The sequence below is a fragment of the Malurus melanocephalus genome, unplaced genomic scaffold, assembly GCF_030028575.1.
Source record: "Malurus melanocephalus ecotype Western Australia unplaced genomic scaffold, MMel_1.1 scaffold_7, whole genome shotgun sequence".
NCBI classification, from domain to species: domain Eukaryota; kingdom Metazoa; phylum Chordata; class Aves; order Passeriformes; family Maluridae; genus Malurus; species Malurus melanocephalus.
Window position 1 is genome coordinate 2,869,657 of NW_026623239.1, and position 17,085 is coordinate 2,886,741.

The 17,085-nt window shown below is 38.6% G+C and overlaps 1 protein-coding gene across 1 annotated transcript; it reads left to right on the forward strand.

Annotated features, from left to right (window-relative positions):
* Nucleotides 1-39: 39 nt before the first annotated feature.
* CUNH9orf85 (chromosome unknown C9orf85 homolog) lies at nt 40-14,909 on the forward strand. The gene is made up of 4 exons (XM_057372570.1): nt 40-191; nt 9,730-9,836; nt 12,156-12,269; nt 13,142-14,909. The coding sequence occupies exons 1-4, from the start codon at nt 90-92 to the stop codon at nt 13,311-13,313; spliced, it is 495 nt and encodes a 164-aa protein (XP_057228553.1). The 5' UTR covers nt 40-89; the 3' UTR covers nt 13,314-14,909.
* Nucleotides 14,910-17,085: the final 2,176 nt, after the last annotated feature.

Below are 17,085 nucleotides of genomic sequence, written 5' to 3' on the forward strand. Positions count from 1 at the left end.
CGGGGCCCGCGGGCCGCGGCGCCAATGGGGCTCGGTGCGGCGGCCCCGCCCAGCGCGGAGCCGTTCCGGGGCACGCGGCGSCGGCGGCGATGAGCTCGGAGCGGGGGAACGTGTCGCGCACGCGGCCCCAGCGCCACCAGAACGCGCGCGCCTTCAAGAACGACAAGTACGACACGAGCGCCCGGTGCAAGGTAGGCCGGGCCGAAACCGGGGACACAGGCGGGCTTGTCCCCGCCTCAGCAGCCACCCCTCTGCAGGCCGCGGGGCTCTTGGGGCCCGAGCGGGAAGGGCTTCTCACCGAAAACGTGAACTGGTCCCTCTACGGCCCCTGAAGCCATGCCCTCTCCCAGAAAGGTCTGCTGCTAGGTCCTGGAAAGCTTCGGGATGGCAAAAGAAGTCACACGGCAGTAGATGGCGAGGCTTCATTCTAGTGATGGAGGTTCCTTTGGCCTGGGTTCACCCACACCAGACACAGTGCTGCTAAGAGAGAATCGCAAAAAGACTTTTCAGTCACTTGTCACCGTAAGCAAACGTGTAGTGTGAAACTTGAATCATATTTATGACATGAAAGGACCTAGTTAAACCAAAGAATTCTTAAGAGGAAAACTGAAATAAAGTTCTTACTTTTATGCAGTGAATAGTGAGTAGTGAGTACAGTAATTAAACGTTCTGTGGTGCATTATCCACGTGACTTCTTGCAAAGGTGTTTGGTCTCAGAGTGTGTGACTRTGTGGTCATAACGCAGACGTCTTGATGTTTTGAGAGTTTAGTTTGAGCACCTTCCCCCATCAGACATATAAATACCCAGTTTCAGTTTTCATACTTCTGAGACGACTCTAAAAAACTCATAGGTGCTTGAATTTCTCTTTTTGAAAAAGGGGCTTTACWGGTTAGTTAGATAGGGAGGTGTCTCCAAGCTATTCTATCAGCACTTTCGCTGCAAACATCATCTTCACTGTTGTTTCAGAAGACTGTTGTCTTTTTCTGTTCTAAGCAAGGAAAAGTAAATTATCTACAATATATTCTTGAAACACGCTCTGTGCTTGTAGTTTTGGTAACCCAGAAGGGTCTGAAGAACCCGCAGTGTGCCAGATCAGTAACACCAACAGAGTGGAAATTCGGCAGTGTTTTGTCTTGAGGCCTAAACCAGTAAGGTGATTAACACAAAACAGAAGATGAACAATATATCTAGTAGAGCTTATCTGGTGCTATTGCTGTCATGTCAATGTCCCTTTAACTGGACCTGACTGGGTTGTCAAAAAGACCTGTGAGGAGGGGAGCAAAGTATAAGTTCCTTGATGCCCAAAGAGGGAGGTTTGGGGGTTTTGTGAGTTTATTTTGGTTGGTTTTTCAGATGTTGTAGGACTGGTTGTTCAAGTTGAACAGGCTGCTTTCCTAGGATTCTAAGCAGTGACAGTATTATTTGTTGTGTGAGTCACTGCATGATCTCTGATAGGACAGTGTTTTCCTGTCTGAGACAAACACACACACACACACACACACACACACACACACACACACACACATACACACCTACACACACACAGACACACACATACACACCTACACACACACACACACACATACACACACACACACAAATATCCTAGAGAGTTGATCTATCAGAGAAGTCTTCAAGCAGAAACTAATATCAGTTTTGTAATTGAAATAATCACTTTGATACCCACATGGCTGGGTATTCTTTCCTTAAAAAARTRTTTCATATCCCTGTAGAACTGGCTRCACAATACCATGCACACAAACAAATGTATTTTTTTAATATAGCCAAGATTTGCTGTGTACAATTTGTTTCTTTTTTAATTTCAAGCAAATTATTTCTTTTCTCACTATGCCTGCCAGTTCATGGAAGGGATTGAGCATGTGGAAGAAACTTCTGAAGAATGTGCTTCCTGTTCTGGGGTTAGATAATGAGTGGCGAGGAGAAAGGATGCATTCCTTTTTCTTTTGGCATACTGTCATGTACAAGTTCAAGTCCTAAGATACTGTCATATTTTAGAAATTATATTCCTCAATTCAGTGTTCTTACTGAAACACTCTAAACCATGCACCACTCACTCACCCCTCTCCCTACCTCTCTCCCTAYATAGCCCTGGAGAGGAGAATTGGAGGCACAAAAGGTGAAGATCACAGGTTGAGATATGGACARTTTACTGGAAACAGCAAATGAAATAAGAAAATGAACAGTAACAGCAAMAGTGTAGAAGACATGATTCACATTCAAGTGCTCACTGTGAGGGACYCCTGACAATACCAGACCACACCATGCTACCTCACCTGGAAGGGACCCTTTCCCTATTCCWGGAAAATGATGGTGAGGTGGTTCCTGTGTCCTTGCCCCTTCTGGCTGCTGGAAAAATTAACCCTGTCTTTGCCCAGGGCAGGGATACACAGGGGTCATTATAGTGGTGACTAGGCCTATTTCTGCTGTCTGTGAAATTTGAAAAGAATTTAGACTAGCAAAGATTAGGTGGTGATTAATGTCATAGTTTAGAGATGTAGTATAGTGAATGATGACAGTTTTGCCTCTCTTGTGTAGTCCTGGATGATCAGATGTCTCATGGGATGTTCAAGGTGTGATGAAGAAAAGGAAGAAATCATAGAAATTCTATCACAAGAAATTCTTTTCCCACAGGAGTGGGACTTTCTTTCTACCTCCCATTAGCTCAGTAAATCAAAGGAAGACTTAAAGCTCCTGAGAGTGGATCTCCTACAAATCACTGTTAAAGATATGGGGATGCAGAGGTTTGTATTTGGCCAATCTACTGTTGTACACTCTCCAGTGTCTTGAAAAATAGTATAATAGCTGCAAAATTGTTATCGGCTTAAAATTTGGATCCTGCTGCAATTGCTCACTGCATTAGCAATGTTGAATATTTCCTGCAATAGCTTCAGGTTGTACAGTGGGAGTAGTTGAGGTAGTTAATTATGGTGTTATTGCTGCTTCTCTCAGTGAAGCAGTATCTGCAGAGGAAATTGATCTAATAGTATTTTAACTTTTCTCTGCTGGCAGTCGTTATCCAGTTTGTGGTTTTTTTAACTGTTTTATGCTTTTTGTCAGACACTTAGCATGTCATCCATTCTCTAATCTTAAAGGCCATAYACCTGATTACTTGCAGAACATGCTGAAAGATCCATTTGTCTTTCCTCTAATGATCAGTCTTTACTGCAACGTTCCTACAGCATTGCTGTGAGATAGGCTTGTTGAGGTGGAACATGCTTGCAACAAAGCACWCTGCTTCTCTACTGTATTTGGGAAACAGCCTAAAACAGTGCTGGTACAGTTTACATTTTCAGATGATGTGAAGGAGGAACATCCAGGATAGCCATGTCTTGTTGGTTATTCACTCTTAGAATTTGTTTATGGGTGTTTGCGTTATGTGATATATTCCAGAACACCTCTTTGCAGCACCAAGCCGATGAACATRCATTATGTTATATGAATATACATTTTATGTAAAGTATATTACATAAGTCATCAAGGAAGCTGCAGTAGCTCTAGAAATGCAAGCAAATATGATTCAATGAGAGCATTTAGAATTCTACTGCAGTAAGATGGTAAACCACAAGTGATTCATATTTACACTCAAATGACTGATTTGTTTCTCCATTTCTTTCATTAGCTACGCCCAAGATGATAATCCACATTTCCCTAAAGTTCAGGGGTTATTAACTCTGAACCTCACCTTTACCACAGTGTTGATGTCAGTTACTTTTTTAGCTGGGTGCATGGATAARTCCCTTGTTTCAGTGGAAACACTGGTTGAGACTGTGGGAAAGCATTAGTAACAGAACAGCTGAATGTAGACCTTAAATGCTGAGTCAGTGATCATGTTTTGAAGCACAGAAGGGAGATAAACCAGTGGCCAACTGGAATTATTAGATAACAGTTTTTTTTAGATTATGTTCTTGCTGCAACATAGAGTAGTTTGGTACGCTGAGGTCTACTTGCTAGCCACTCCCATTACTCTGGGTTCAGAGGTACATTCAGGCTTGAGTTGTAGCCTTTCATGTAGGGAGAATTGGAGCAAATATAACATCTGCTCTGGACTCTAACCTAACTCTGGAGGTGGGGCAGAGAGTGAAAAAGAATGTGTGGGTAGGTGCAGGAGCTGTGTTTGGTGTGTGTGTGTGTGTGTGTGTGTGTGTATTTGTGTATTTTCCATTCTGTCTGGGGGAGATGGTGAGACTCCTTCCAGTGCTCTCTTAAATGCTATATCCATATGTTGTTTGATTTGGAAATATACTTGATGAGAAAGTACCTGTAGAAAAAGGAATTTCAAGGAATGATGTAAGCAAGTGATGCTCTGTGGGGGATGATTTCAGCCTACAATTTCAGTGTAATGTGCATTAGAACCCTGAAACCTGTCATCCAGTAGCTTGGTTTCACATCTCTCAGTCTGACCTACTCTAACTGCTTTGCAGTCTTGCGCTTGAGATCCTGTGGRGTTTTGTTTTTCTAAGAAGTGCACTTGTTCAGAAGTCCTGCAGTCAATCCTTGTGCTGCATTCATTCTTTTTGATTGAAGCAGCGTCACCTGTGTTTCTGGCAAGGAAGTTTATGGTGGCATTAACATTACACTAATTTACAGCAGAATAGACCACTGATACAGATGCAGTAGCAGGGATCTGCTTTCAGTAGAGCAACTCAAAATACCCGTAGGTTCACACGTAATTAGAAGCTTACAAACAGATGGTGAAGCTTCTTTGAAGCCCTGTCATTACATCTTGCCTGTGAGCGCTTTRATGCTAGTTTTAGCTGGGGATTATTTTGTGTGCCAGGTTAGTAGGTGTAGGTGCATTCATTTACTTTTAATACATTCTGAACTGCTTTTGGCAGGTTGTTAGGTGACTTAATATTAGGTTACATGAGCAGAGGACGTTGACTCGKTAATGTACAACTGACTCTGCATATAGTGTGCACATGAAATATTTTGTGGCTTCATACTTTAMGACTGTTTAGGTATGTTCATATTGCATAGCTTTGATTTCCCTGGAGAATCTGTAAACATACTGTAAGCACTGTATGAGTTACACTTGTCCTTGGAGCAAAGTATGCTAAAGAAAAGAGAGAGCTATTGACCAAAACAGGGAAATGAGCATAAAGAAACTGCCAGGGAAACTGCCAGGACAGAAACATGATTTAACATGCTGGAGTAGTTATCACACCAAGAAATTAATTTCACACCAATAAATTAATTTCACAAGCACCACCTCCTATTTGTGTGTGAGGACTGACTACCTGCATAAAAGCTGTAGAAATGTTGGAAGGAAATAATTAAGTTTACAAGCCTTGTTCAGGTCTATTTGTGGGTTATTGGGTTTTTTTATACCCTTAAGGGAAAGCAAACTACTAAATGGGCAAAAGGAAGAAAATATGAAAATATGTTTAAATAATATACAAAATATATTAAAAAGTAAATATTGATAGGAAAAGTAAATACAAGTGTAAATACAAGAGGGGTTTCTTTGATTTTACTAGTGATTTCCCCAAGTGGGAATTGAGAAACAAAAAAAGTTTGTCTTCCAGTTTCTTAGGAGAACTCTCTTCTTAGGAGGAAGAAATTAGAGCTTCAAAGCTGTTGTCTTTCTTCCAGTTTGTGACCTGAGCAGATGCAATGTGATTTCTTTGATTAGCTATGTAAGATCTGAGTTCCTACTGTGTTGAAAAGTCCAGGCCTGGACTTTATGCCTGGATTAGGATGCTGAATGTGATTTTGGCATACATAAATGTGATTATAAGAGTCATATAATGGAAAGGGACCTTGTTCCACTCTCTCTGTCCATGAGCAGAGACGCCTCCCTCTAGACCCGGTAGCTGAGAGCCCCATCTGAGGCCTGAYCTTAAACACAGCCAGGGATGGGACATCCACAGCTTCTCTGGGCCACCTGTTCCAGTGTCTCAYCACCCTCACAGTAAAAAAAATGTTTTCCTAAGATCTGATCTAAACTTATCCTCTTTCATCSTCTTGCAAAAAGTCCCTCTCCAGCTCTCTTGTAGCTCTCTTTAGGTACTGAGACATTGTTCTAAGGTCTCCCCAGTGCTTTCTTTTTTCCAAGCTGAACAATCCTAACTCTCAGCCTGCCTTCATAGGCTTCTAGTCCTGTGATCTGCTTAGTGACTGTCCTTTGCACTTATTCCAACATATCCATGTCTTCCTTTTGTAGGAGGTCTCAGAGCTGAATGCTTATGTAGTCTCACAAGAGCAATATGAAGGGGCAGAATCCCCTCCCTTGCCCTGCTGGCCAGCTTTATGGGCTGCAGTGCATGCTGCCAGCTTGTGTTGGGCTGTTCATCAACAACACCTGCAAAGTCCTTTTCCTCAGAGTGTTCTCTGTCCGTTTTACCACCCACCCTGTCTTTGTGCTTGGGATTGCCCCAACCCAGGTGCAGGACCTTGTACTTGGCCTTGTTGTTAGTGAGAGTTGCACAGGTTCACCTCTCAARCGTGTCCAGGTCCCTTTGTATGGCATCCCTTCCCTCCAATGTGTTGACCACATCATACAGGTTGGTGTCATTGGTCCAACCAATGACTATTGCTTGCTATTGATCCTRCAGTCTAAATGCCTTATCCATGTCCTGGGTAAACAGGTCTTCTGTGTCCTGTATTCCTCCTGAGAGGACCAATATTTTCCTGAATCTTTATCGCTGATACACCTAAGGAACCTTTATTTTGTTACCCTTGATGTCCTTTGCCAGATTTATTTGTGCCGGTACTGAAGCTTTCCTAACCATCTCCCTGGCTCTTTGTACCATTTCTGTGTATTTCTCCCAAACTACTTTTTCCTGTCTCTACCCTCTGTAAGCTACCTGTTTATGTTTTAAGTTTCTYCCAGAGTTCCGTGTTCATCCATGCAGGTCTCCTGTTTTTTTTTCTTGATCTCCTCTTTGTACGGATGCATTGTTCTTGAACCTGAAGGAGACAACCCTTTGGTATCATCCAGCTCTCTTGACCACCCTTTCTTCAAAGGTCCTGTCTCATGGCACTCTGCTAAGGAGATTCTTGAAGATGCCAAAATCTGCTCTCCTGAAGTCCTGGGTAGTGATGTTTCCACAGTCCTCACTGCCTCAAGGATCTTAAGCTCCACTGCTCCATGTCACCACAGCCTCTTAAGCTTCACATTCACCAGCCCCTCCTTGTTGGTGAGAACAAGTTCCAGCACAGCACCTCTTCTTGTTGCTTAGAAAAGGCAGTTTGTCATGTGTGTGTACTGGAACCTCCTGGATTACCTATGCCCTGCTGTACTGCCTCTTTATCTTTGGCACCTTCAGCTTTTGGGATGGTCAGTGTTTCAGTTTGGTTAAAAAAAAGAAAAAAGAAATGCATCACTGTGTAATTGTTGTCTATTCTGGAGACAGATGGTAAACATGTAGGGATGGAGAAGAGCTTTATGAAGCTCCATTAATAATAGCCATGCATATTTCCCTGTTCCATAGCAAATACTTAGCAGAATTTGTAGTAGGCATCTGTCTGATGAACTTTGGATTTGCTTGATGTGAGAGGTTTCTGAAGTAGTTTCTGTTTCATTCTTCTATACTGGGTATCCCACATGCAGTTGTGAGCACCGGCTCTTGCATTCCAAGTGCTTTAGGTGTTGCTGAGCCRCCCTTGCACCACTCAGTAATGCGGCTTCCGACTCCAGCTCCCAGCCTTGATGTCTGGAAGTGTTAAAGTAAAAGAGGTAGTTTTCATCCASGAAGCTAACTGCTTCTTTGGAAAGACAGCTGTCTGTCTTTGACTAAAGCTACTGCAGTCTTTCTACATTCACTAGGTTCTGCCTTAGCAAAACTAAAAATAATTGGTAACAATAAATGTATTCTCACCTGGAAATACAAATTACAGTGTTTGTGTCTTACTCCCCTCCTGCTTTACCAATCAATGCAAGTCAAGAGAGTGGTGAGGGGGGCAGAGCTGGGAAGTTCAGGTTAATTTGCAGGTTGTTAGAAGGTTATGTGGGCTATACTGCTTGGAGCCTTAATTTGTGCTGGTCAAGCACTGAAGAGAAGGCTCAGCTTTGAACTGCATGAATTTTGGAAGACTGAACACAGGCATTGCTCAGACCACTTTGAATTGTGAGATGTTGAATTACAAGATGTAAAATTGCCTTTAACAGTTACCTGCTGAAAACTTACGAATTATTTTCTTCTCTCAGAAAATTTGCACATTAACCAWTTGCTTGTATTGCTTGGAAAATATATTTGTAATGCATCAGAACCACAGATGTCTGTATTCAATACTCAAGCAGTATGCAAAACCTTATTTGGTTGGTTTCTTAATATGCCAGGTCTAAATCTGATCATTTAGAAAATAATTTTCTTCTAACTGAAATAGTCAGAAAGCACCACACCTTCAGTTAACCACACCATGGGAAAACTCATTCTGAATGGTGGAAGTTTAATAAAGAAGGAGACAATGGAACAGTCCCAGAGTATAATTTCACTTGAAAGTAGCATTTCCTCTGCCTCATACATTTTTTTTTAATAGAATAAGATACTGTATTTTTGAAGCTTGGTTTGTTTTTTTGTCTTACATGTTGAGGTAGACTTCTCTGGATTAGTAAGAATCTTGTGGGTCACAAAAGGAGGAAATTAGTTTAGAAGAAACCATATTAATGGAATAACATTTTTTCAGTTTATTTGTGAAAGAATAACCTAAACTGTAATCCAGATTAGTACAGAATCACTCCTTTTAGATGTGCTAAGAAGTAGATGTGGTTTAAACCATCTTAATAATGAAATGTTGATATGGTAGCCATTTCTAAACTATGTTAAAAAATACATTTTTTATTACATGCAGTTTTTAATTGTGAAATTTCTCTTTTTATATTTCTGAATTAATATGAACACCCATATGATAGATAATATTACTGCTGGCGGTTTTAGATAGAGAAGAATAAAATTAGGTTGAGTATACAAGGATATTGCTTGTTATTTGGGGTAAGAGTGCACTTTCGTACCTTTTCCCATCTCAGAATAACTTCTCTTGTGCAAATACAACTGGCCTGTTGACGTTTTGTGTTTCTGAGAAAGCTAAACACCAAATGTTGCAGGAGATTTTAAGGTTACTGTTGCATTGTCTTGAAAATACGCTTTAAAAATGGTTTAAATTACCATTGTAAGGAGTTTATCTTAGATATGAGAGAGCAAAAATGTTTTTYATAAAGGAAGGCTAGGATTAGAGAGTGATTGCTTAATTTGACTGCAAATAGTGTGTGGATTCTTCTTTATTGTTATCTGAGAAAAAATCCTGAGATTCTTTAAACTGTGTGATATACTGATAGTGTGACCAATAGTACGTTAAATGTCAAGTCTTGTAAGTTGTCTTCTTTGGACAAAACCCGTGTGCTTCAGGACTCATTTCTTCTTAGATGAATTTTTTAAAATTTCTGAAGATGAAAAGAATAAAACACCTAGTAATCTATTATCAACAATATGATAATATAAATAAGTTAATTCTGTTAAGAATATAATAATAATACTAATAATAGTCATAATAAATAGTATTAAAGTAGTCTTTAACCTCAAAGTATTCTTTCTGTTGAAGAAAATTGCTAGACATAAGTGTGTAAGAAATGCTTAGTGTTAGTATCAAGAAAACATATTTATATGTACTGTATTGATCATATGATGGACAAAAATGCTTTCTAACAAGATTATGCTCATTACAATAGGAAATCATCAATGTATTTTTATTTTTATTTATTTATTCAGAAAATAAATGCTAAGCTTCATGATGGAGTGTGTCAGCATTGCAAAGGTATCTTGGAGTGGCGAGTAAAATTCAGAAAGTACAAGCTGCTGACAAAACCTAAAAAATGGTGAGTTAGATACTTTGTGTTAACTGTTGATTGTGTAGTTTGTGAGCTTTTGGAAAAGACTGTGGGTTTGGAAACTCAGAAGAAGAAGCTGCTGTTATGGAACATTTTTCGTATTTTGAGTCTGTAATGACAATATAGGCAGTTTTAAGTTTCTAATTAATAAGTCTTTTATCTTAAACTTTTGAAAAGAAGACAGAGGAAAAGCGAATGCTTCCCTCTTTGCTGTTAAAAATGGTTGAACTATGAAGCTGTAAGTTTCCAAGACTCAGTGTGTCCTCCCTTCAAGTCTGTGTTAGAGGGATCTGCGCATCTCCTGCCTTTTGTACTTCACAAATGTTTGCAATATATCCATTTCATTACCTCTTAGCATGTTTGTTCCTTTTCTGTAAGGAGCTATAATCCTGACTAGTAAATGTTGGCATTCTTTGCATACAGTTCTGTATTACTTTTGTGTAAGTGTAAGTTTTTTATCTCTGATAAATACTTTAACTTATGAGATGATAAACGTTTTAACTTATCACCAACATATAAATTATTTTATTTTTCTGAAAGAGACCCTCTCTCTGCTTCCTTCTTATTTGCTCAGTTGTAGAGGTCCTTACCTCCTGTGGCTGCAGACACAGCCAGTGTTTCAGCAGCAAAACACTTAACTCAGAGAAACCACAGCTGGGCTGTGGTGCACCATRCAGCCAGGTTTGTCAGTGTAGCTGCTCGGCGTCTGTGTGTTCTCTCAGTTACAAGCTTCTGCAATACTTAAGAACTGCTTGAAGAGCTTCTGCAAATGTGTATGTGCAGCTCCCCAAGTTGTTGGTTTATTTTATTTTGATTTTCAATAGACAAAAAGGAGAGAAATGTTTATTCATACTACATCTTTCACTCATGTGAAGTTTTACTTTTTAATATGCAAACGAGTGCAACAAGTATTTTGGTTTTTGTAATAAATTTCACTGTTTCATGTAAAACATGAATTATTAGGTAGAAGGTTTGCTGAATAAAACGCCCCGGGTTCTGTGCATCATGGGGTAAGTTGGGTTTTGTGGTTTTTTTAACTCTTGCAAATAACTATGTGCATCCTGGTTTTTTTTCCCCTAAGGGAAGAAAGCAGGCAAAAACCCTATGTAAATCAGGGAAGCATTGGAAATAGAAAAAGTGACATTGTAGAACATCTGCTTATAACAGAATATGTGATGTTATCTTTCATATTTTTGAGCAACGAAGAAGTCCTTCAGAGCATTTCTAGATTTACAGGTGATGATTTCTAGACCAGCAGTGCAGTGGCTGGGCAAGCCACTGTTCTGAAAGGACAAGACTATGAAAATTTTCAACAGATGAAGCTTCTGGGTGAAGTAAAAGCATAATACACATTAAAAATGTGACTATTAAAAACAGAAGTAATTCTTTATATTGCRAAAGATGGGAATTGAGGACTTCTCTCTCTGTACCTTATTTTTAGTTTTTTAATAGCTTTAAAATTATGAGTGATAGTATAACCACAAGTTTATCCTAATTCTATTTTGGGTATTTAATTATTAGAAATTAAACTATTAAAAAAAAAAAAAAGTGTAAATCTGCCTTGCATTGGTAGTACCACTGTTTGGTATGACATATCTGGTAGAATTTTTGAGGACATGAGAACCAAGAAAATTACRTTTAAGACAGCAGCATTACATGGGGTATATWGTTCTGGACTATGTTCTTTAGATGCACAAAGCTTTAGAAATGCCAGCTGAATGTTAAGCCACAGAATTTTGGAAATTTCTAAATCTACAGAGTTTATTATATGTTGAAAAGCAGCAGCCCAAACCCTCTCCATTATTGGGTTGGATTTGTTGAGAATACTGTTCCATGCTGGCTTGTGTTCATAGAAAACAAAGTCTAGCACTGATTCAGTTTACACTCTTGAGGAGTTCAAGAAGTCGTTGCAGTGTTTGAACTGCAAACTTTTTATTTTAAAGTCCGTGTTCTTTTTTATACCGAATTTTACTTGTATTATTAATCAGAAGTTATGCAATTTTTGAAATTAAAACTGCCTACTGAAATGAATAGACACATTTCTTTTTGTCAAATACAAAAATCTTGATTTAATGTTTCTTTTTCAATACTTGTTTTAATAACTCTCCCTTTAAAAGACAAGGGTGGGGGGTAAACAGCAATGATTTTTATGATGCTGCTTGTTAAAATGTCAAGTGTTTCATTTGAAACCAGTCTAAAACATGTTGTTCTTCTTTTGTAGAGTGTGTCTGTATTGTATTTGAGCACAGAATGTTTAGTAAGTGCCCACAATATTTTTTTAATCATGKTTTTTTTTCCTCTTCACAGTGTGAAGTGTCTTCAAAAGACTGTGAAAGATCCTTATCACATTATTTGTCGACCATGTGCTGGTAAACTAGAAATTTGTGCTAAATGTGGGAAACAAGAAGAAATAGTAATTCCGTAAGTAGCTCATAGGGTACTGTTCATTCCCCTTTTATTAAATCTTGTTTGGAAACTGCCAAGAAGCTGATGTACTTTATGCCATTTCTCAATAATCTCAACACAAATCAGTGGGAGTAATTTTCTTCATTTTCTTCAGATGAAACTAGGGGTGAAATGCCTATTGATGTTAGTGGGGCTCAGCCAAAAGATGTTCTAGTTGGATAAGACACTTCAACACCACAGGGTTTATTGTATATATTTCTTAAGAACTAGGCACTCCAAAACAGATTTCAGTGTAAAGCATCATAAAATATGCATAAACCAATTTACTGTTTGCGTTTTGTTTGCCACTTGATGATTCAGTTACTAGTGAACTGCAGAACTAAACAAGGACTGAGATTGAGCACAGTTACCACAGTATGTTTAGTAGGCTTTTGGCTTTTTTAAAATTCTTTTATTAGAGTTTGCTCTTTATTGAGCATGATATGATAAATGTATCATATTCAATTAATTATAATGGTAATGACAAATGATAAAACATTAATTTACTAGATCAGGACAACTGTCCAGCAATTGTTTTGTTGGTCAGGTTATTCAAATATTTGTATTTTTTTCTTTACAGTTTTTTCTGTATATAATTTTTTTATGCTTACTTTACTTTTTTCTGTATATAATTTTTTTATGCTTACTTTACTATCTTTTTGTGTCTTTCCTATTTGGTGTGAAAGTAACTTTAAGGACTTTTATTGTCCCTCACCTCCTTCTTCCCACCTCCTGCCATCTTCTGTCCTATATAGGGATGGAATGTTGGAAGGATATTCTATTCTCCATGCCATACTTGTTTAAATTCCAGAAGTGGGTGTTGATAACATCCCCATTGCTTTCTGCAGGATTGACAAAGGACAGGACAGCACTGAGACTACTGAAAATGGCCAGGAGAATAGTAGTTTGAAGGACGAGCTGGATTTTGATACAAATTTCATCAATGGAGACAGTGATGAAGATTCTGATGTGCTTGAAGAACAATTTAAAAGTATGAATTTTAAAACAATAGAGACCTAAAGGTTGTRTTTATACAGGAGATTATATGCAATCAAATACGGTAAACCAGTGTTTACCTAAAACTGTTCAAAAACCTGATTTGACATCTAAGGTTCTTGTATGTAAATGCTGGCATTCTGTATGATGCTACTTGTTGGGGATTTSTATTAATAAACATTTTTATATATTAAGAGCAGAATTTCTTGTGAAAAGATTCAAAAATTCTATCTTTAGTCACAGTTATTTATTTCATACTTGTAACAACTTCTTGTTTTTCTGGAATAAAGGCTCTTTGTGTAATTATTTGAAATTCAATATTATGCGACCATTGGAAATACTGCTGCTTGGAAATCTACATGAARATAGGGTAAACACAACCTTGTCCAAGCTGTAATGGTTTTCTGAAGGATGAACTTCCAACATTACATCAATGAGTTTGCAGGTGGGGCCTTACCCTTATGCCTGGGAGGTTTTGTGGTTTTTTTCCCAGAAAAAAAAGCAAGTGCTTCTGTCATCAGCAGTACAGTTCATGAACAATTTATGCTTATTTACCACGAATAAGTATTCATTATGGATTTGTTACCTTGCTACAACCAAGGTTTCATAAAAAAAACAAAACCTGCAGACTATTTAGCATTTCTCWTAACTGGTCTCACAATTTATTTTCTTTTGACTCCAGATGTGATGTAGTGTTCTCTGACATGAAAACACTTGTGTAGTGGAGTGATGCTTATAGTTACTTCCCAAGTTCTGTTCCAATGTAGATTAAGCTGTACAAAGAACTTAACTAAATTTGCAATAACTGTGTTTACAGGACTCAGGGTGGTTTGATTTCTTCTGTACTGTCTTCTTCCTTTTTACATTTAACTGACAATGGCTATGTACATGGATTATCCTGTGACAATATGCTATGCCACAGCTGATTTGCCTGATTTGGAGTAGTGAGTGTGGAGAAGTTTGATTCTCAAACTATGTTTTTCAAAGGTGCTATGAGGAAATTCAGCTCTGAATTGTTACCCATCCCTACCCTGGAATTAAGGAAGTATGAAACTTAACCCTTTGGGTGCAGATAGGTACCCCATGCCTGTCCTGTGAAAGTGGAAAACACCAGGAGAGGGTTAATGGCAGAAAAGGATGTTGTCAAGTTTGTTKAGAAGTGTGAATCCGGAGGTTGTTTCACTGACAGATATGTCCTCCCAACAGGACAGCAGTGACATCTGACTTGGTGTCACATGTGTTGTCCTGCCAGTTGACGTCAACAAGGGCAGAGTAAACAAGGAATATCCCACGTGYGCACAGCAGATGACCAAGTAGGGAGGTGTGTAGAGGGAAGTTAATAAGTAATCTGGATTTAGCTTCAGGAAGGGTCTCTCTGAAAGGGAAACCATGACTGTCACCAAAAGTGAACTTGGCTTTTGAAAGTGACTTACGTATGGGAAATGTTCTTCCACTTGGGAAAATTTGTAATGGCCTAGTCCTTTGTTGAAAGGTGAGAGGAAATCCTGGAATGATAGGAAAACAYGCATGGAGGTGGCAGGAGCTGTATAATGAGAAAATAAGGGGAAGAATTCTCATAGTGATAACACAACCTGTTGATACCAGGGATAAGCAAAGTGACACGAGTGATGTGTGCACACAAACATTAGGGAAAGTCCTATGAAGTTTTCATGTCTCACTCCCAATGCTCTGTTGGCAGCTGGTACTAGAGCTGATGAAACTTTGATAAAACAAAATCCTGAGTTATCRATAGTCATCGAGATTTTTGAGAAGGTCTTCAGGGGAGTCATATAAATGGAATTATTTTTAGAGTTTTTAATTAAGATTTTGAAAGCTTTCTACCTCTTCACAAATAATAATGGATTAGCATTTATAAATATCAAAAGAGAGGAAATAAAAATACCACAGTGCATGCAAGGTATTGAGATGCATGGTAAACTGTATGTATGAGTGATTTGGAGTTTCAGGATTTGTCAGGACCTTCCGGTGCCTCACCAGATACATTACTGAAGAAGAAATAATAATTAGTCATCTGAAGAATAATTGATGCATCACAAGTGATGCAGTGATGTTGCTGACAGTTGAGTTCCTATCACTAGATTGCTCTTAGGAGTGTCATTTGGCATGACCCAGTACTGAAGTAATTAATTGCGTAGTGGACTGCCGGTATGTACGAAGCAAGCCTGCCAAATGATCCTTACTCCACAAGGAAAAATGCTCATCATAGGCTGGAGCTGTCAGAACTTGTTGTTGACTCGTACACATTTCTGGAAATCAAATTCCCATGGGTGGTAAGGATTGCTTAAGGTAGCCTGGTTTCATTGCAGTGTGAGGAGAGCCTGGTATGGACATGGTGCTACCTCCTGGCATAATTCCTTAACCATCTCCTCTGTTAAAGTTCACAGGCATCTCTGAGACATCCTGTCATCAATTGTTTTGAAGGATCAGGTGATGCAARAAGCATTGCCCAATGATTTACTTCCAGTTTTGCATGGGCTGGGCTCTTCTATTCTTGTCTTGGCTGCTGATTAATCTATTCCTCTAAAACRCTGAAATAATACCAACCTCTGCAGGTTTATTGGACTACTGGTTAATTAAGAAAAGTACAGCTTGTTTTCTTCCTATAATGGGCACATACTTGGATGTTGAGATGCAAATCATAGCATTAGCAAGGAAAATAGGAGAAAATATAGCAGGCAGTAAAATGTGAGCCACCGTGTAAACTTCTAGCCCTATAATTATGTATGTTTTCTTTGTTTAGGAGTTCTTAGAAGTAAATGTATGCTGGTGGAAAGTGCAAAACTAGGTGGTTGTTGGAATCATCAGCCTGGCTTACCAAGTTAATGAAAGTTTTATGAGTGACACAGATATTTTTCATTATCGGATGTTTGGGGATCTGCACATGCAAACTGCCAGCATCTCACTTAAATCTCCTGCCTATCTTTTATTTGAAAGGTAATACAGTTTGAAACTTTATGGAAATGAAGGCATGAACTCTGCATACATGCTCATCACAAATAGTGAATTTGTAAAGTAGGATTCCTAAACTTTGAAACAGTTGAAAATTCACTAGTACTTGAAGTGAGCTCTTTCTGTGGATTGATGCCACAATTACAGACATATTACCTGTAACGGGCTAGAAATGAAATATTTGACCTGTTTCRATAGCAGACATTTCTGTTGGAGCCTCTAAAATAGTTAAGATGAACTCACTTAGGAACTATCCTTTTTTTTTTTTTTCCCTGAAGTCAATGAGAAAATACCTATGTGTAATAATAGGGGTAGTACTCATAATTCAGTCATCAATAAGAAGCTTGAATTTGAGGATATGAAAACAGTAGTCAAAGAATTTTAAGGTTTCACCTGAATCTCTCCTTGCATTTGTCTCAGGCATAACTTTAGAAAACCAGATTGAGAGGGTCTGGTGTACTCTTGTGTTTTGAAAACAGCACCAAATATTGTAGTATTTTTCTTTAAACTGCAACACAGAAGACCACGTTTTTGTACAAAAAAAAAAAAAAAAAAAAAAGATTATGCCTGTTACAGAGTGGCAGTACTCATTTGAAATCTCTCTTTAGTACAGGATTTAGGACAAGAGGACAGGACCCTCAGGATTGTAATACTTTTTCTTGTTGCAGTTTACCTAATCTTGTGTGGGCATGTATACCATGTGTCAAAACTATCTGTGAAAAGTATCTAGTTCACTTATTACTATGCTATCAGCATTGAAACTTGTAGCATTTATTCATCAGTACTGACAAAGGTACATATGTAACAGGTTTTTTTTTTTTGTTTT

Excerpts from the sequence above, each read along its gene's own strand:
- CUNH9orf85 (XM_057372570.1), top strand. The coding sequence starts at position 90 with ATGAGCTCGGAGCGGGGGAACGTGTCGCGCACGCGGCCCCAGCGCCAC. Across the intron at positions 192-9,729 it reads ACACGAGCGCCCGGTGCAAG|AAAATAAATGCTAAGCTTCA; the intron begins GTAGGCCGGGCC and ends TTATTTATTCAG. Across the intron at positions 9,837-12,155 it reads CTGACAAAACCTAAAAAATG|TGTGAAGTGTCTTCAAAAGA; the intron begins GTGAGTTAGATA and ends TCCTCTTCACAG.